Below are 21,223 nucleotides of genomic sequence, written 5' to 3' on the forward strand. Positions count from 1 at the left end.
AAGCAAAGAAACAATTACCATTAACAGCTACACGTATAATTTGAGCCAGGCAGAGTACTTTCGACTCCGGTGTTTTTGTTTTGCTTCTATTTGTCTATATTTGAACCTATACAGACCACAATTTCTGTCAGAGAAATCCGGATTGACTGTGTACTGAGGGTTCGAAGTGACTGTGTATTGATATTTCTATTGACTGTGAACTGAGATCTAGATTGACTGTGTACTGATATCTGGAGTGACTGTACTGAGAACTAGAATGATTGTGTTCTGCGATAAGGAGTGACAGTGTGTTGTGATCTGTAGTGACTGTGTGCTGAGATCAAGACATGACTGTGTACTGAGATCTGGAGTGACTTTATACTGAGATCTAGACTGACCGTGCACTGAACTGTGGAGTGACTCTGTACAGAAATCCGTAGTGATTGCTTACTTATAGGAGTTACTTGCTCATCATACGAGTGTATCTGCTACGTACAAATATCAATATACACGACTTTGTTCCACCCTCTTCTTTTGGGATTAGGTTTGTGCGCTTAGCAGAGTGAGTATTTGGGTTTGTGAGTACAGACAAGCGATCCTCTACGAAATACAAATGTGTGATACACGAAGAGCATGTTGTCTATAAGGTAATGCAGACGGACAAACGTATACATGTTATTACTGCAGGTACACTTTTGAAATCAATCACTGATATGAATGAAAGTATTTAAATATGTATTTTGTATTACAAAGTTTTCTTTCCCTCTTTCAGATATGGTGACATGGTCCCGAGGACAATTATGGGGAAACTTGTGGGAGGTATCTGTTCGCTCAGTGGTGTACTGGTGATCGCATTGCCTGTTCCGGTCATTGTTTCAAACTTCAGTAGGATATACCATCAAAACCAAAGGGCTGACAAGAGAAAAGCACAGAAGGTGATACATATGCTTAATGTCCGTTCGAATGTTTGGGTGCTTGACATGATTAAATATTTATCACTGCACGTTGACATGTATCAATCAATACAAGTATGCTCTAATAATGATTTACCTAAACAGATTGCATAAAATGCCCCCCCCCCACCTCCCCAAAAGAATAAAACATAAAAACAAAAACACAGACTGGCATCAACACAAAAACATGAGATGTCGGACTGATCTCCGCTGAATACACTGAAAGATCATGTAGACAGACCAACAAGATGCAATTTGGATAGATACAGTCTAAAGTTCAATTGATGTATTGTGTTGCAGCGATTTGATTTTCACCTGCATCTTAACCGTAACGTTTAGATACAATTATAAATATATTTGTCGGGTAACGTGGCAGGTCACGTGGTACCAGTGCCTATAACTTTGAATTGATTAGAGATTCTGATGCGTATTGTCGACAGAGAAAGAACTAGAGAGAAGCGAGAAATCAAAAAGATAATCGGTAGGTAATTATTGGAATAAGTGCTTTCCACGACTTTAGCAATATTAAAATCGATAAATGGGCCTGTTATTTTTCTCTTTAGTTCGTATAGGCAAGCGGCGGGTTCGAGACGATTTATTGTGCGCATGAACAAATCTATGAGTGAAAACATAATACAAACATAAAAGGAAGGAAGGTTTGCCAGCAAAGCTGCAAAACTTCGTTTTGGCATGCCCCCCTTAAGTATTTGGTGCCTGTTGTCGGATTGGAAGAAGTTGTACAAGTATTTTTTAAGCATTGCTGATATACTGCTATATGACGAATATTTTGTAGCACTGCTTGATTAATGAAGCAGACAAAGTGCTTGCTACCTGGTTGTCTGGTCATCGCTTTCTAGAGGATTATCTACCACGGTGTTATTGTCCGCAGCGAGTAAAGAGTAAAATAAAATATGAAATTAATGGATGGAGTGAAGAGATCTGAGCAGAAATACAGTATATAACAACACGAGCCCCCATATAACAATATTGACAATTTAATCAATTATGTAAACAAAATGAAATTGAACATGACATCTGAATGATGCACATTTTAGAATTAAAATTACAATCTCTATAAAAAGAGCAATTAGCCAGTCCTTCCAAATTCAACGTTGATAATAGGTTAGAGTCAACGTATTCCTTTTGCTTCTTTATCTCTCCATCCTGCATCAACCGTACTTTGTCTCGTCTCTCTGCGTCTGTATGGGTATGCATACGGAACTATTCACCATTGTATTTTCCGAGACTTGCTTTCTTCTGTGTAGCAGAATCTCTTTTTTCCTTTAAGTTCCATGTCCCTCAAACTTCCAGACACCCGTTCCTCGGACAATTCATAACAAGATAATACTTCTTTACACCACCACCCCCCAGTCAAGAATTTCCCCCATCTGTAGAAAAACATAGACTGGATAATTTATCGAGGGAAAATACTTAAAGCATTAAATTTAGTCTGGAAGCAACACCATTTATTTTTTTTAGCAAATCAGGATTAAATTGATATAACTTTCGAACATTAACATACGCCCATCAGTGGTAGAATAATTTTCTATTCGGGCCCTATTACATTACCGGATTTCTAGAAACAATTCACTTTATGGCACTTGCTTCCAATGTCACAAAGGTGTATCAGGATTGTCTCCACTTTGTAGTTTTCCTCTATTTAAATCCACACTCACACTGCCTCTCCATATGTCTAACCTTTATTTCAATTAAGCATCAATCATGCCATAAACCAGAGATGATAAACCATTGCATTTTAGCGATTTATTACGTTATCTAACCCACTAGTTAATATATATTATTTCGTTTCACTCTGACCACTTCAAGATTCAGTCAGATGTGTGATGCAATAATAATGTTACAAAATTCACACTGTTGCAGTACTGAGGACAGACATGTGGCTGCAGTGTTTGCGCTAATTGACGAATCTTTCAACCAAACTTTCAGGATGGTTGATAGCGGTTCACTCAGAAGACCACACGGCGCCAATGAAGTTATCATTCTGATTGTGAGTAGGATGGCAAACTCGAAGAGAGCCTCAACAGGGGACATGGGGCGATGTACCGTAACATCTTGACGCCAGGCAATAGTAGTACACAAGATGTTAAGGCGCATATTCTGCTGTGGAAAAAAAGAAATTTTAATACCTTTACCGTATTTTCAGCTCAAACAGTGTCATTATGCCGGTACTTTTTGTCCTTCTGAGTTCTAAGTAGTCGCTACAGCCTCTACTTTCCCCATGGCTTCGAAGGCAAGTCAGATACAATGTGAACCCAGTGGATACCTAGCATTACTAATCCACGAAAACAAATATTGTTTTACTCGACTTTTATTGTCTGTTAATCCGCTACATGGTTCCTTATCTGTGCCCGAAGTTGTTGATGATTTTTCATTTCCGCTATCACAATCTAAAACTCGGCCATGCCAATTATTTTTTCCTCGATAACTACCGAATGCAGTCTGCTGATCGCGTTGAAACTACTTTGGAAGCTTCAAGCAGTTCTGAATGAACTTGTATCGAAATTGATTTACTAGTACCACCAGAGACACCGGTTACTATCGCTATAGTCCCGACAATAATTCCGATTGGTGCGGCAAATGTTGATGTTGTGGTTGCGACTCCAGCCACACCAAGAACAACGCTGGTGCTGTGGCAAGATCGCACATATCATCTACAACCAAACACTCGGGTTTACACTTTACAATCAACGTGGTTTTTTTTGGTATTTTCGCTTCGCAGCTGTTTCTCTGCTTCGATTATTTACTCATTATTTATTCATGTCGTTGGCATTAATAATAGAATCGCGTAGTACAATTGCACGACAGGCATACCCTGCCCGGTCTCATTACGTCCAGGTGCAAGATGCACCTGAATTTGTAGCCAATTACCCTTATTCACTGGTACAACCATCATACCATTGTAAATTAAACCTGATATGTGGAGTATATAAATTTCCGGCATGTATGTTGTGGGGGTTTAGTGCCTTTTTCATTTAACACACTTCGATTATGCGTATACTTCTTAATCAGACGATTGTCATTGCTCAATAAATGGTACCCGAACAATTGCATCTTTGCTGAATAACAGTCGAGATCTTTCTTTTTCTAGCTGAGTTAATACTGGTATAAAATATTCACCGTGAACGTACTGGGATAGACAGATCGGTGATTATCACTTTGCAATTGGTAGTGTAGTCAACGCTTCAGCGATTTCATGAGTGATGAGTCCAAGCTGACCTCGAGCTGACATTGGTACATCGGGGTTATTCCAGAGATCAATTTATACTTGGCCCTTAGCAAACTTATATGACTGTTGATAGAAAGGTTTTGTAACACCACTTTGAAGCAGATATTATTTGAGAAGTGGTTCAAAATTGTTATGGATGTTAGCAACGGCTGCCAGCCGATCCAAAATTAATATAATGATGCAACTAATCTCAAACAAAAATATGGTTTAGTAGCCATCCGGATAAACGTTGAGTGCTTCGAAATGATTTTCATCTCCATCAGCTAATAATGCTGATTAGACAACTGTGTACAAAACTTATTACACTTTATGGCGTCTCAATACGTGGTACTACTGGTGTAAAATCACGAGCAAGATGCCGCTTGTCATTTATTAACATTCCCTTTCGACCCCACGTACGTTTACGTCTAGCTTTGATAAACAAGCATTATCCGGACACGAGCACGTTTAACATGTTAATTTTATGCGCTATCCAATGTTTATTCCTTCGCGTTCTTCTTCGTTTTTGGGATATTTAGATGAAGCTGCCAGAATATCAGTTACTGGTATTTTATTGATTTCAGTTATTCGCGACCAAGGACGCCACTGTCTTGACAATTCGTGTTGTAATGACGTCACTGGTTAACGTGTATACATTGCCAACTGTTCCGGTCGCATTTGCATCATACGTTTGTACAAATTGTTGCACTGTTCACCGGTGTATTGGTTACTTTCACTAAACTCGGTGAATACCATTTTAGTCATTCAACCTTCGTGTGTTGATCGTGTGATTTTTATGGACTTTTTACCATGTACACTTTCCAGTTTGGAAGTTGGATATCAACGCCTATAGGTATTTTAAGATCACCTGGTGAGGTGTTTCGTTAAAGTATTGAATCGGTGTATGCATTTGTGACTGCTATTCTGGTGTCACGCGTACTTTTCAAGCAATCGCCTCTGTAACGTCTTTTTTGACTTCCTCATTCACCCGTGGCATGTATTCAATAGTCTTTGCAGTTGCTTGTGTTGTTCGTCTTATAAATTCGTGCGCTTAGCTATCTTACTACGTTTTAGGTTTATCAAATTGTTTCAGTTCTATTTTTTGCTGCATTGTCAACTGATGATGGAGCAGGTTGATTCAGTGCAAGTATAGGTCTCAATAATTCAAGTATGTAAGTTTTTTTTAAATACGACTTGCTATTTGTATTCTATGCTGCTGAACGATTTGGTTTAGCTGAAGCACGTTATGCATACTTATATAAGGGGAAAGGTTTCTCTAAATAGAATTCCTCCAATAACTTGTTTTAGTTTTTTGTACTCTACTAGGATAAAAAACTGCAATTGCTTTGATCCTTGCTATTATTTCATTTATTTTTGTTTCTCTTTGTACAATCACACGTGACTGTGGAATAACAAATGTCTGTGCAATAACATGTGTCTGCGTTGCTGTGTTGTATTCGCCTAATAATATTGACGAACAGATCCACATGGCCGTCAGAGTTGATACCGATGCCACATTTAAGATATGGTCTTACACCTGGGCCAGGAAGTAACACTAGCATATTTGCTTTACATTATTCATGGTGGCAAGCTCTGCCTCAGAGTACATATTGTCGAAGGCATACGCCTTTGCAATAGTTGATTTTTAATGGCATTGAGCTTAATATGTATGCAGAAGTTTTATTCAATTTATCAAATCCACTCCACAAACATCTCTCATTTTTTTCAACCAGATTGCGTATGGATGCCGCTTACGTGTTCCTATGGTAACTCGAAATTGTAAGTCAGGCTTTCTCAAACAAAACGGTTTGTTCCTATTGGTATCGACAGGAAATGTCGCTACAAATTCATCTTCAAATACGGGTAAGTTAAATTTTAATCTGCTATCAGTCGAAATTAATTAAAATGACCCATCACTGAGTATTACACCAACTCGAGTACGACCAGGCTTTGTACGTTTGTAGTTTGTTGAAATTATTGGCACACGACTAATTGTTAGCTGATCCATGTGAGGTTTCACAGTCAACTAATCTCTTCAACCCATCTCAGTTTCAGATACGATTTAAACATTATGCCTGCACGCATCCGTTACTGAAGTCGACTTTACAATCATCAAATTTGAATTTTCCTTTTCATATGTATCCAGCTAGTCTCATTAGTCTCCTACTTCTTAAAGAATTTGTTTCTCCTTAACAAGATCTCTAACCAGCTTCGCATTTCCAGGAGGTGTGGGTAATGTAAGGATTTTTCTTGAATGTTAAATATGCGGTTTCGATATGTATCCCAGTATTAAGAACGGGAGTGTCCAATTATGAATAGACTCCTCGTGTAACGTGATAGGTCAGAAGGTACCAGTGTAAATAAGGGCCGAACGAGAGCTGATTTAGGATTCTGATCCGTATCTCCCTCAGTGGAATTAAACTAGAAACCCAGACGATAATAGTGAAGTAATTATTGGAACAACCAATCTACATGTAAAGTGGCTGATGAAAATTGTCCACGACGCTAACAATATTATTTTCATAATCGATGGGCTCATGAATGATTACAAGGAAAGAATAGTTACAAGAAGGATTGGATTTGTCGATAACTTTATGTTCAATGTCTGAGTGACTGAAACATGTCAGATGACTCTTCTTGGCATGATCATGCTATAATATCACACTTGATCTAAACACATTCGGATACCTCCGACCCTACGAAAAGCATGCTACTATTATGCGCCATTTTTCAAGAATCAGGTAAGTCTTATGATGACTACACATTTGACACAACTCATTATTACAATGAACCTGATTTAATATTTTGACATACCATGGCATGTTCCTGACGATAGAAAGTCAAATTAGAGGTGGAATAAGTGTAATTTTACGCAGATATACTAATACAAATAATGACAGATTTGTCGATGATTCCGGGAAGATAAATATGACTCGGAGTATGAAAAAGACGAGGACAGGTCTGTTAAAGGGAATATATTATGTATCTTTATTGCCAACAATTTATCTGGTGGCCAATGACTTAAAATACATGCCGGTTAAACACTTCAAATAAACTATTTCTTTTGCTGCTATACGCCGTATCCAGCAACTTTTGAATCAAGGTTATTGCAACAGCACGATTTGCTGTTTTGTTTCATTATATTTCTTTTCACAGTTATGTTAACGTTTGTTTGCAGAAAGCCAGGCTGGCTCGTATTCGTATGGCCAAGAACGCGAATAGTGCGGCCTTCATCAGCAGCAAAAAGAGAGCAGAGGAACTCCTTCTGGCAAAGGAAAGTGGTATTGAAGTAGACGATTACAGGGACACTGACGTATTTGAGATGCAGCATCACCATTTATTAAGCTGTTTAGAGAAAACAACAGTAAGAATAGAACGTTCACATCGACGTCCTTACCTTGCACGTTTAATTTCTCCTACCATCCGTACAACACACACACACACACACACACACACACACACACACACACACACAAGCGCGCGCGCACCCACACACACTGATAAGCTTGTAGATTTATGACATGGTTTTCAAATTATTAAGCAATCAGTTATGTACGGAATTGTCCACTTTCATTGTACTCAGACAATCTTATATTTCCTTCTCTACTTGATGGAAGAGACACTTATTCTTTGCTTTGATCCAGATAAAGTGCACAAATGTATCATAATGATGCAGCTGTGCATCGTTTGCATCTCGTGTGTAATGTATAGTGACTCGCACGCATCCTGAAGCTACTGTCCCATAATTTTGAATTTCTAGCATTTCACCCTAATTAGCATTTCACCTTAATTAGCATTTCACCTTAATTTGCATTTCAGCCTCATATTATAGATTAATCAAAGAACCCGTGCTATTTTCATTTCCTTTTGTCTCCAGTTTTTAGGACGTTTTTTCTTACCAAATGTTCATGGTGTTTCATTTGATATTCAGAGTTTTATGTGCTTTACTGAATGAGGAAACAAAAACGTTCCTGTTCAACATGTTCCTGTCCCAAACATCATGACATAAATAATAACAATTATTTGTTACCTAATAATGTCCTCAAAATAAGGATTTGTTAGAATTTAGCAACAACCATAGCATGATTTATACTCAGACTAAACACATGCATTTTAAATTTATTAAGGTCGTGAAGCATTTTCACATTATCTGAATATTGCAAAAGCATGCACTATTTAAAGTCAGCATTCATTTATTATCAGTTTTATTTTATTAAACTCGGTCTTTGTTTCATCATAGTGACATTAACCTGATGATGTTGTAATAATCGAGTTTGTAATGTTCACAGAAAAGATATTTAATTCTCACATATTGTTGAAACACTAGACACTAATTATTTCAGTCTTTAAAATATAATTGCATATAATAACATAATTTTCAAGGATCGAGAATTCATTGAAATGGATATGACGTACACTGTTCCGCCAGTGAAACCGTCAGAGACACCGCCACCGTCGCCAGATCCTTCTCTGACGTCGTTTGATAAACGGCAAAGTTCACGATGCTGTCCACGGCGGTTTTCTCCACATCGAAGATTTCTCGCCAATAAAGTGAGTCCATTCAAATGAGAAAATCTATACGTTTAAAACCTTAGTAATTCTTTGTTGTAGCATATATTTTGCTGTTTTATGCTTGCAATAAACAAAAACGAATTGGCTATTTGTTCTTGTAAATATTATTAACAACAATAATAGTACGTTCCTTTATTACGGTTACTATGACCAGATTTCACAAATACAATCACTGAAGTTACATTTTGACATAAGAAATCTGAATTGTCAGTCTTAATTTCAGCCATTTATATTTCTAATTTAAGTCTTTACTAACGATTTTATTGTGACATAAATTGAGAGCACGCTGTTGTATTGTCTTCTGCATAAAATATATTTATGTTTCATAATCATATCACACATTGACTTAAACATGTGTTATGCTGTCATTGCACCTCAGTAAAGACGATGTTCTCACTTATAGCATGAAATTATGTTTTGGGCTTGATTCTGTCCAAACGTAAAACATATTTACAATTATTTATTTCCATAATGTATTCGGCCGTATTTTAGGATAAAAAACAAACATGCAAAAGAAAAGAAAGCAAATATTTTTCATAGAAAATAACACCAGCTCTTTCAATAAAAAGATACATAGAAAATATGTCCGTAGATGCTGCAAATCAGACGAAGCTGAACTAGAGATTCCAAAACAACTACACGACATTTTCAAAAAATTACCTAAGTAGTTTGTATGTCCTGTAGTATCTTCTAATCTCGTCATGACTAATTGTAACAACAGTTGAAGTCGTTATGGTTTTCGTATCCTTTTTGACAATACATCAATATCTGTTGACATGTTTACTTTAAAACCATTGCAATTTAACGTTGCAAAATTAAAACAAGTTTTTTCTTACCTGGATGTAATTAAAAACTTTAATATGTTGCTGCATTAAAGAGATGAACGTGATCATCCATCTTTATTTCAAGGTTATAACATTATGATCTACTTGCAACATGATTTCATTATTTTGGACGAAACACAACCCATAATTATTATTCGATCATACATCGGGTAAGGAAAAGGCACCAATATAATTGGAACAGTTATTCGATTAGCATCTTGAGGTTCTAAGTGATATAGAAATATTGGTATTTGCCTGAAACAGAAACATTTATGATGTGCGAATCACCATACTATAAAAGTTATTTTCAGCGTTTATCGTTTTGTATTTTGTATCCAAAGCCCCGTTATGCTTTAAGAACGAATATGTATCTGACTGTGGCATAAAAACCAAAAGAAAACAATAATGATATTTTACTTTCAATCAGGTCACTTTTCAATTTTCATATCATGAACTTCGTTTTCAGTATAATGGCAATTTATTTGGTCCGCTTTATAATATTTTATACTTTTCTTTCTTCCATCCATATTTTTATTTTAATTAGTATAATTGTCGCACCAACATGATTTATGATTCAGAAAGGATTATATACAATGTTAATTATACAGATCTACCTTTGTGTGCAATTATCTCACATTTGTACAAAACAGCAACTTCAATCACATAATGATTTTGTTGAAAGAGAATGCATCGAGTTTCCTTTTAAAATGTAGAAAATACACTTTGGCTTATATATTTTGTTCCAAAGCAATAAACTTGTTTAACACAAGACACTGCTCTATGATCCTTACGATTTACAGTAGACTGTGTACTTTAAATATAAAATATTTTATTTTTAATTTGGTCAAAAGAAAACTCTCTTGTAAAGCACCAATAAATCACCTTTGTAGATAAAAGAATATTCACTGTCGATATATATTGGTAAAAAATAGCAACATTGCGCAGAAAGTTTTCTTTGTTGCTTATAGTGTACCGTCAAATATGTTAATTGCTAGATAAAATGTATAAGAGAATTGCCATGTAAAATGTACCTATCATATTAAATTAACCGACACAACTGAATGAGATTGCTACACTTGTGTTTGGTTACCTATAGAAAATACAGATAAATTTAAGAAAGTTTTCCATGATTGATGGAATATTTCTATCTTTTCAGCGATCGCGAGGACGTGACTTTGATCCAAATGAACTCAATGACATTCAAATAAGGTTGCCCACTTTGCATAGATCATCCAGGTCTAATCTAAACGCTGTAGATATTTCTCCAAATAATAAATCAAATAATACTCTGACCGTGACAACGGCTATAGTAACACTTCCAACGCCAAGCACCACACCGGAAACGGAATCTGCTAAGAACATGACAGAGGCTGTGTCGCATACGCAGGGGAATCCCCCATCATCTCAACACCCGAATATGGTCAGGATTTCAACTTTGTAACACTTGGCAATACAGGATGTAGGCTCAGGAATGAATGAACTAATGTTCTGTCACCTTCTTTTGCATCTTTATAGTACAACACCCCACTATCAAGACGTTTCCGGTTGGTTTATGTTTGTTGCGATTTAGATATGAGGAATAAGAAAGTCAATATTTTATCTAAGTTGTGAACACCGAGCCACTAGATAGGATGAAGTACTTACATATAGCTTCAACCAAGTAAACAGAAGGGAATAAAGAAAATATTTATTGGATGGAGACACTTTACCCAAAATTGAATACGGTGGGATCATATCATTCTGATGAGTAATGACTGCGAAAAATATACTGATTTTCACAAGGAATTGTGAGCGACAATCAAAAATCTTCTCGTCAAAGATGGATATGGTAGATAAAAATAAAAGTCAAATCCAAAGTACAAATATAAGTAATGTTTGTTTAGCCTTGTTATCAAATGAATTCAAGTGGATGTCTTGTTAGTGAACTGAATGTTAAAGTTGGTCGCGATAATGGGAGTTTCTTCGCAATGTGATTAATATAGGGTAATCGTATGGAAGTATGCAAGTCAATGAATGTAACCCTAAAAAAGAGAGACATGAACCAATTTTCGGGGAGTATTTCCAGTTAGCCACTGTATCTGTTACCTGAATGAATATTTTTTCTGTGCAAGAGATAATACGTTTCTATCTTGCTCGTTTGTCGATACCTGTTGTTTTTTACTTACTCAATATTGCTCATGATTTTTGATTCCACTAAAGTTAAATTTCTTCATAGTTATGAACAAATGCTCGATGGTTGAGGAATACGTGTTTTGGAAAGAAAATTTGGTAGGTCTTTTCCATGTGCAGTGTACTAGTAATATTACCTTTTGTACAGTTTTTTCGATTTGAATATCAATGTTCATTGTATTGGCTCACTACGAAGTTTCGTTGCGATATATATATATATATATATATATATATATATATATATATATATATATATATATATATATATATATATATATATATATATATATATATGTATGTATATGGATTGTTTAACGTTACACTAGGAATACATTGTACTAGATTTTGCATGCCCTTTAGGAGTGTTTGGTATAAGAAAATTGGGTGACTGTTCCATGATATTAACTTTTCTTCTCTTAATCCGTATGCACATTATTAATAAACCTTCGCACTTCTAACTCTTTACTTCTCAAGTGCATTTTCTTTAAAATCGTAAAATATATAATGAATGTGGAATACAAGAGATTTATCAAACGCAGATTAAACGTGGGTCACAGGTTTAGAGTGAACCTTAACACGATGTATTAAAGAAAACATGAACACAACTTTAGATTGAACATTGATTCGATGTATTAAAGAGCACATGAACGTAGGTAACAACAATGTTTATTAATTAAAAGGAAGTTGGTTCATATGCAAACAGTTATGTAGCTTTCATGAAATACACAAAAATAAAAGTAACAATATAAAACTCTGACCTTTGATGGTTTAGCGCCAGTTATCCGCAGAATTTTGGTCGAGATATTATTGTGTAAATAATAACAGTTGACTCAAAACATGCTTAACCGCAATACATATGAAGGAAGACATAATCACAGGTTCAGTTAATCATATCTATTGTATGTGTTACTAGAATTAAATTTAGTCTTTGCTCATATGTTCATTTGTTAAAAGTGGTTCGGAGCGAAATCCCATCAAAACTGTAACAGGGAATGTGCTGTCTTGAGAGAAAAGTCAAAATAGTATGGTAGTATATGTATGCCGGTTTGAGATCAAACTGATACTATGTTAATGATGAAGTGAAGTTGTGACTTTTTAATTGAATATAAACTAAATAGTAAATTATTAACCATTGGCATTAAGACGCCAACTATATAAACATGGTTTTGCATTGATCAAGTCGTTGATTCGAATGTAAACTTTGAAACCTATAAAGTGGTGTGAGTGCAAATTAGTATTATAGAATTTCCCCACCATTAGTCTATCTCTTACATTATTTCTCACACGTGTCTAACTTAACGATGATTTAAGTGCGTTAGGTGCCAAAGGGACGAAAATAAATATATCTTGCTAGTAATTTTGATATACTGACTTATTACAGATGCTATTAAATAAAACATGTGGGATTTAAGTTCACTCAGACTCTAAAAATAACTCCAGCATTTTTAACGTTTCCATGGCAAAGAGAGCTTGCGCGTGGTCTATACCTTAGAACTATGTTTTCTACCTTTTGCCTTGTATAGAGGTGATATTATACATATGTTTGGGCTGTCTTTCAGTTTTTCTCTTTAGAAATTTAGCATTTATTTTGCGGTATAATGAAACAAGAAATGAACTTAGTCACGGTCTTCTGAAACTACACGTGCTGTAATCGTAAACTACGTATGACCACACATTAAGGGAAGTAACATTCTCTATTTAAAACAATATTTTCTGTGTTGAGACCGAAACGAATGAATCATAAGAAGAAAGGCATTAAGAATTTCGTTTGTAAACACAACAATGTTGTTACAAGGACAGCCTGAACCAGGTACTCTGACCATGAAGCAAATGGAGACCTAAACTGCATGCATACGGGTGAAGGGAAATAACTCTATACAATTTTTATTTTAAAGAAGATTTTGAGAGTGGTCGCGTAATTTTGGTCTCTCGAGATGCATTTATTTATTTACATAATATAATATTTTTTTGTTATAGCGAATTGTTTACCCACAGAGCTTCAGTTAGATTGGCGTATATCTTTAAAAATTGGCACTACAGATGGCATAATAAACTAAGTGAACCTTTGGATGTGAGTATTAGAAAACGTCATGATGGTGAAAGAGGGCAACAACACTCACATACAACTTCATACAACATAGAAGGTATCGAGGACTTTCGCATACATGAGGCAAGTGTAGATCTTGAAGAAATTATCAATTAGCCTATTTATGCCAACGAAGCCAATCCCTCATTATCTGTTTTTCTCTTAGTAAATATATATATATATATATATATATATATATATATATATATATATATATATATATATATATATATATATATATATATATATATAGCTAAGAAATCTTTAATTACAGTTTATTTGCATTTTATTTTAACCGCACAATTTTTATTATTATTTATGGTCACTATAAATGTTATAATCATTACGTGAAAAGAAACTCAAATCGTATGGATTGCTCACATGTTAAAATGACACCTGTTGGTGAAGCTGACGTATACTTTATTATCTGGTCAGTGGAACATTCTGAAAATGTAAAGAATCTATCGTGTTTATCTTCTAAGAAAGTAATTTGGAACTGTCAAGGTTTTATTTCATTTGTTTTCTTTACTATAATAATAAATATTGTATTTGTAATTAAATATTTCCAAACCTAATTGTTACAAATAATATTCACGTTGAAAATTCATGACAGTAGCAGATGCATCCTTATTTTCATCAAAGTTTTAAATATTATCTCTCAATTCGTTTGAAGGGATCCAATATACAAAAAACAACTCAATTTAAACTAAACATTCCACCAGAACTATAAATGTGCACAAAGGATATTTACGGAATCGGAATGAATACTCTTAATTCCTCAACACCATTATCAATGTTATGAAGATATGGACTTAATTTAACCCTTGATAAAGGGTATGGACTTAGTTTAAGTCTTGATAAAGGGTATGGACTTAATTTAAGTCTTGATAAAGGGTATGGACTTAGTTTAAGTCTTGTTAAAAGAGATGGGTTTATTGTAAGTCTTCTTAGAGGATATGGACTTCCTTTAAGGTTTGCTTAAAGATGAGAAATGAAATCAAAAAAGCGTTGACAGAAAACAACATTGTAGCGTACTATAAAATGTTTTTCTTCCAATCGTATTACATCGCATGAAAATAGTAAATTATTATAATTTACATGCAAGTCTTCCATGTGTCCGTTTCAATATCTGTTTTTTATATTAATGATTATTATTGCTTTTGTCAACTTTATAAAATTATTGTTCACTTAGTAGTAATTATTGCTGATCCACATAATGATGTGGAGAAAATAATTGTCACTTCCAACTGTAAATAATGTAGCAGTAATATCTTTATAATATTGTTAAAAACACTAAATTTATCCTTGAAATGTGGAACAATCTATTGAATACAAGTCAACACAAAATCCATTTATCATTACAAATTTAGAGGTCCCTTTTGATGCAAATACTTGCTTTTACAGTTAATTCGTTTTTATAACGAAACTAAACGGAATCAATCTAATACTTGCGATGAATACAATTATACCACGAAGATTCTTGACCTTTTCATGGATGATCCACTGTAACCCTTAAATCCTTAATAGCCAGAATCAGGTTTGAATACTATTTACTGTGTGATAATCACATGGAGGTAACATGCTTGACTTACAATAACTAACATGGCGATGACCAAGATCCTCACTGGTACAAAACTACTTCTGTCCTGATGACTGTACAAGAATTGATTTTATTGTAACCAGCATACTTATTTTATCTTAAGTAGATAATAAAATTCTACCTCATGATTCATATATATTTGATATATTCTGCATGCATAATAAAAATGAATGGAAATAGACGACGTTAGAATACTTACAAAAAGAAAAACAAACAAACAAATAAAAAACCAAAACCAAATAGTTTTGTTAGCCGTGAAATAATGATATAATAAAGGAATCAATTATGTCAAAGTTGTTAGATCTACTAATCGTAAAATCGCCTTATGGGATGGCATAATCTCTGACGTCTGTAGGCAGTCGTCTTTTGACTCGCGTTTGTTATCTCTACTTTGAGGAATGCAATGAAACGTTACACACATGCACACACATTCGTCCTAAAGTAGACCTAACAAATGGAAATGGCGTGGTTCGTGCAACCAATATGGCCGGCACAGCGGACATTTTGGAACTCCTTTTATTTCTCCAAGTAATCAAAACCGCAAGGACCTTTTGCTAAAATGCTTCTTTTCTTCTCTGGTTGGTTCTAAAAGAAACAGGTGCCATCTTAACGTGCAATATGACAACCATCTGGACGATATTGCTATAACTACTTCTACTAAACAGAAAATCATATCGACATGTGGTTTTTACCAAAGGTTTTCCCCACGGCGTTTACTTGGTCATAAGTAACGAATGACTGTTTAATTTTTCAAAATTCAACCAAGTATTAACCGAAACAAAAATCTACCAACTTAGTATAAATCGTATCACCTCGCGGATTGTACGGTTCTCACATCTGTTTTTCGGTTCATACTTCGTGGAATTAAAATAATAGTCAATCTTTATAATTCATTTTAAAAACATACATAGTTAAATAAACTCATTCTTTAATAACATTCTTTTATTTGATCATATTTAGAATTTCATTCCAAATGCGCAATAATACTGAACAGTAAAGATTCATGACATATAGGCCTATCTATAGCCAATCAGAATAAAAACATTATTTTAACGTCATGACCACTTCTAAGTTGAAGACGATGCCATCAACTAGTTAAAAATCAAATTTCAAACGTCCACGATCGAAGTCATCGTCTATAAACGCTGTTTCGTTTTTCTTTCCTTAGGAAAAACACAATCTTGTTCTTCATTTTCACTATGTTTAGGACTGTGAGCAAATCACCGTGCATAATGCCATTTCGCACTGTACCGTCGAGTCTTCACATCAAGGTATGTAAGCAGCCGATGTTTATTTATTCATTGAAAGTGTATTTTATCTGCAGCATTATGAAATATATCTCATTTATTTGGAAAAAGGTCAAGTGTTTGGTTCATGATTAAAGTCTTCCGTAAGAAGATTATACAGATTCTATGCATTATTTGAATACAGTGACGTCACTAGGGTTGGCGTCACCCAGTGCGGTAACTCATGGCGTCACCTCCATGAACCTTCTTCCGTAACAGACCATACAGAATCCTTAGTAATGTCATTTTGGTGTCACCCCCTCTGATGGTGCCACCCGGTCCGCACCCACCGCACCGCCCTAGTGAAGCCACTGCTAACATCTTTTGATTGAAGAGTTTGAATAGCTCTATTGGTTAAAGCGTTGCGTTTCTAACACCAAAATTGTGGATTCGAATACACCGACAATAAGAATGTTGTTTTTTTTTTCTTCACTTTTATTTTGTTTCATGTTTTATTCTACAAAACCAATATAAAATTTCCATATTGTAACGGTATACAGATTTCCATATTATAACGGTATACAGATTTGATGTACATAAATACCTTCACACTAATGGATTTCTCACGGTACCGTTATGTCTTTCACATCGAGATATGTTTTTTATTGTTATGTTTATTTGATTTAATTTATATTTTATTTAAATTAATTGTTTGTTTGTTAGTTTTAATTTTTTTATTCCATTACTTACTGTTATACTATAACTTTATTTTCTGTAATAGAGTTCAGTTCTGACTGATTTATTTATTTATATTTGACGTAAACAGCTTGAGTGAAACTTTGTGCATAATGCTGACCAAGTTCCTGACCTTGATTCAGAACCAGCAAGAGTTATAGTAAACAACATTTAATTTGTTTTAGAATCGTTCTCAGGGTACGATTCATAAAGTGGAATCAAGGCCATATCTGGCCTGCGTGTCAAATAACAGGCATCGATTAGGTTTTTTCCAGAGGATTGACCCGTATCTGGACATCTGTTTTGCGTTGTAGCTAGATTTATTATTGATGTTTTAAGAAAGAATAGTGATTAGTGCCTTGACTCTTTAGAAGTTAAAGTGGTTTACGTTATGACCAGTTTTGGGCTAAACATTTTGTTTTCTTCAATTTATTTGGATTTCAAGTTTGTTTTTCTTGGAAATACTAGTGTTCTAAATTAATTCTTGGACAAGGACAGTGATCAAAATTTATACATAATTACAACACTTTTCTGTGATTCAGCAAAGATCTGTTGACACATCAGTACGTCGCTGATCACAGCGTACATCATCACCTTCCATTTTGGATTTCATGGCGATTTGAACTTAGTTTGATTAGGACATTTTATTACTTTTACTTCTATTTTTTGGAATTCTTTGATTATTCCTGGATTAAATTTTGATTTGATTTGAAGAACCGTAAGTTCTTTTTCTCATTCTTACCTCAATTTTTTAGGGAAATAAATTATTTGATACATTTTACAAAACTTGTTTTCTTCTCTCTTTTCTTGTTACTTTCTGTAAGAGCCTAAACACGTAACATTATTCGTTGAAAGTGTATTTTATTGTGGCCTAAGAGAAAATAAGTCTAAGACTCAGCCAATGTGCGTATGTGAGAAAGCTTGCCAGTAGCTTCTCGTGGGTCGGTGGTCTTTCCGGGGTTTTCCCGGGTTCTTCCTCCACCATTAATACTGGCCGCCATATATAGCCTATCGTGTGCTGAAAAATGGCGTTAAACCCCACAACAACAACAACAACAGAGAAAATAATTCATTTATTTGAAAGAATTGGTCCAGTATTTGGTTCATAATTAAAATCTTACGTAAGAAGTCTGAGTGATCATATTTCCTAAATATAGTCTTCACTGGGTTTTATGTACAGGAAAGTAGAGCGGGTGGGGATGGCTTACAAAAAACGTGGGTTCGTGCAGGTATTAACCCCAAAAGTTCGAGAAGGATTGGCCAATCAAAATGCTTTATATCATAATGTCAAAAGAAAAATTTAATTGAATGAAAATGATATCAAACTCACATCCGATATGGCGGCACCGGCCGCCAGCTAGGAACGTTTTTGATCGCTTCTCCTCTTGAATGGATGGTCATAGTGACAGGGGCTATTCATTAAAAGACTTCATACGAATCGTAGTCGAGCCTAAACAAAAGTTATGAAAAATCTAATATGACCGTCATGACGACCAGCTAGAAAATATATCTAACGTTGCTTCACTTGTTTGTATATATTTATACAGTCATATTGACCTGAGAGTGTCTCCAAAAGACGTCTAATTATATCGATTTAGTCCTCTCGCCCCCCCCCCCCCCCCCGCATCTGATATATCCGCAATATGTCCGTCATTAACATTTTATTATCACTCAAGAACATTTCATCTGGCATCAACGCTCCGTAATTGAAAATAACAAACAGTATTAGATTTCTGAAATTGTTTTCGAAGCTATTGAAGCATCAGTTCCCTCAAGACACACTTATTTGTGTTTTCTTTGAAAGTATAATAATAACAAAGTTCAGCCTAAATAAAATAGAACAAGAAGCTGAAACGATCTTTTGCTTTGGTTACTTAGGTAATCTAAACCAGTAGGTTTTTTGTTTGCGTGTTAATGGCGAATCACTTAGCTGTTTGTTCTTGCATGGTATGTACGTTTCTTTTTAAATGTTTAAGTTAGTGACTAAATCAGCATGTTCTTAAATCAGAGTTAGTGACTCGTTTTTACACTTTACGTTATGACAGAAATGGTTTAATGTTACTAGCAAGCCATGCAAATACCATTCCTTTTCATTCTAATAAAGTGAACCTAGATACATATGCGTTCCTCGTTCTTTATTTATGTGTGCGTGCAAATGAACCGGAATCTCTCTTGATGTATGGACGATCGAAGTCCGGTTCTCCTACTAGCAAATAAAAGTCTTCTTCGTTTACTTGAGTTGACAGCATTACAACCACCGTAAGTATGAATATTGACCATGTAGTAATCTCTATAACCGCCTGCTTTGTTTTAAGCAATATCTTCTATTATCTCTCTCCTGTGTGTGTGTGTGTGTGTGTGTGTATGTATGTGTGTGTTTGAACACACATTTATTGTATTCATTTTCATAATGTTATTCAGATGATGCTTATTATCATACTGTAATTAAACTTTTCTTTTTGTACAATTCCTGTGTACAAATAATGTTAATAGTTCAAGTTTTCTCTCTGCTTTTGTCTGTCTTGTTTGTTTTGTTGCGAAACTTGTTACTTCCCATGACAAAAAAATTAGCGCGAAAGTGAAAGCTTAAAAAAAAACACAAAATATGTTTTCATGTCATCCAGTTGACTTAGACCAATACCATGTTATAAACCTGCTGCTAATTACTACTTTTATGGATCTGTCTGTAATCCATAAAAAATGCTTCCATCCTATGTGAAATATTTGACTTTTTTTATCTTGTAAACCCACACTAAAAGAAATCATTACGTTATTTCTAGAACAATAGTAGAAAAAGAGACATTTCGTTGGAAGGCTAAGGATCCTATCTCAGCTAAATTTATTATATAAATAATTTCTTCTGGAACATCTACAAATTCCTGTTATTTTTTCTCTTACTTGCTCAATCGAATTGGTAGAATATCTGTCAACATAATGTCAATCACACGAAACTCTCTGATCATGTCGTCCATATCATACATAACTGCACTCAAATATTACATTATGTGATCAAGCAGTTTGTTGTAAGTACTTACTGCAGTTTTAAAAGCGGATTTTTTAGTCTCAACACGTGGGTCATGTGAAATCTGAATGAAATTGATAACTTATCGTTTTATTATTGTTCTGTTTCAACAATTCTTACTTGTTCAAGCAGCTTCATCTGCTATATGTCTAATATTATTGTTCTTAGAATCTGCCAGAAGATCGCCATACCGATCAAATCTAGTTGATGTTGTGTCTCTTAATTGTTCTCACTCATCTTTAGTATAAATTTTTCTTGATTTTTTTAAATTAAAAACCTCATCAGCAATGTTAATCTTATTGATACCCTCCAAAGTGATAACATATTCCAATATATCAATCCATTCTACTGCTGCCTTAATCCTTAATACTCACAAGTGGAGTTTCTCCAAGAGTAAGTATTGACTCACTATTACCTATGCTTCAGGAAATTGAGATCTCCGTTTGGTCCTGATAGCAAGCGTAATGTTTTTATTCTATGAAAGTTTTAAACTGCTTGAATCTGGAACATATAGTTCCAGTTCCTCTTATATTGTATATGTATTTGCTGCCTGAGGAAGCCAGCGTTCCTTTAAGTCGTCAATATCATATATATCATTTACATAATATTTTGCACATTTGACAATGTTTTTAACTATTCAACTATTTATACAAACAAAATAGAAATCTAACCTGAAGCTTTCGTCCTCAATCTAAGGACTTCATCATCAGACTGATTTATTCTCTATTGACTGTTAACATGGTATGGTGAATGATGTGAACAGATTGTCCCAGATATGCGGCAGGTTGTAATGGCTCTCGTCCATCGAGCGATGCTAACAGTCGGCAGAGA

At 34.7% G+C, this 21,223-nt stretch overlaps 1 protein-coding gene across 1 annotated transcript in view; it reads left to right on the plus strand.

Annotated features, from left to right (window-relative positions):
* The window catches only part of LOC149799665 (potassium voltage-gated channel protein Shal-like), a 118,428-nt gene extending 98,942 nt beyond the window's left edge, over positions 1–19,486 (plus strand). The window contains exons 2-5 of the mRNA XM_089959019.1: positions 752–914; positions 7,337–7,522; positions 8,542–8,709; positions 10,711–19,486. Of these exons, the coding sequence (XP_089815145.1) occupies positions 752–914; positions 7,337–7,522; positions 8,542–8,709; positions 10,711–10,995 (802 nt within the window). The 3' untranslated portion in view covers positions 10,996–19,486. The remainder of the gene's footprint in view (positions 1–751; positions 915–7,336; positions 7,523–8,541; positions 8,710–10,710) is intronic.
* The last annotated feature ends 1,737 nt before the right edge of the window (positions 19,487–21,223 follow it).

Source organism: Sinohyriopsis cumingii, chromosome 5 (assembly GCF_028554795.1).
Source record: "Sinohyriopsis cumingii isolate HCF-2022 chromosome 5, ASM2855479v2, whole genome shotgun sequence".
NCBI lineage: Eukaryota > Metazoa > Mollusca > Bivalvia > Unionida > Unionidae > Sinohyriopsis > Sinohyriopsis cumingii.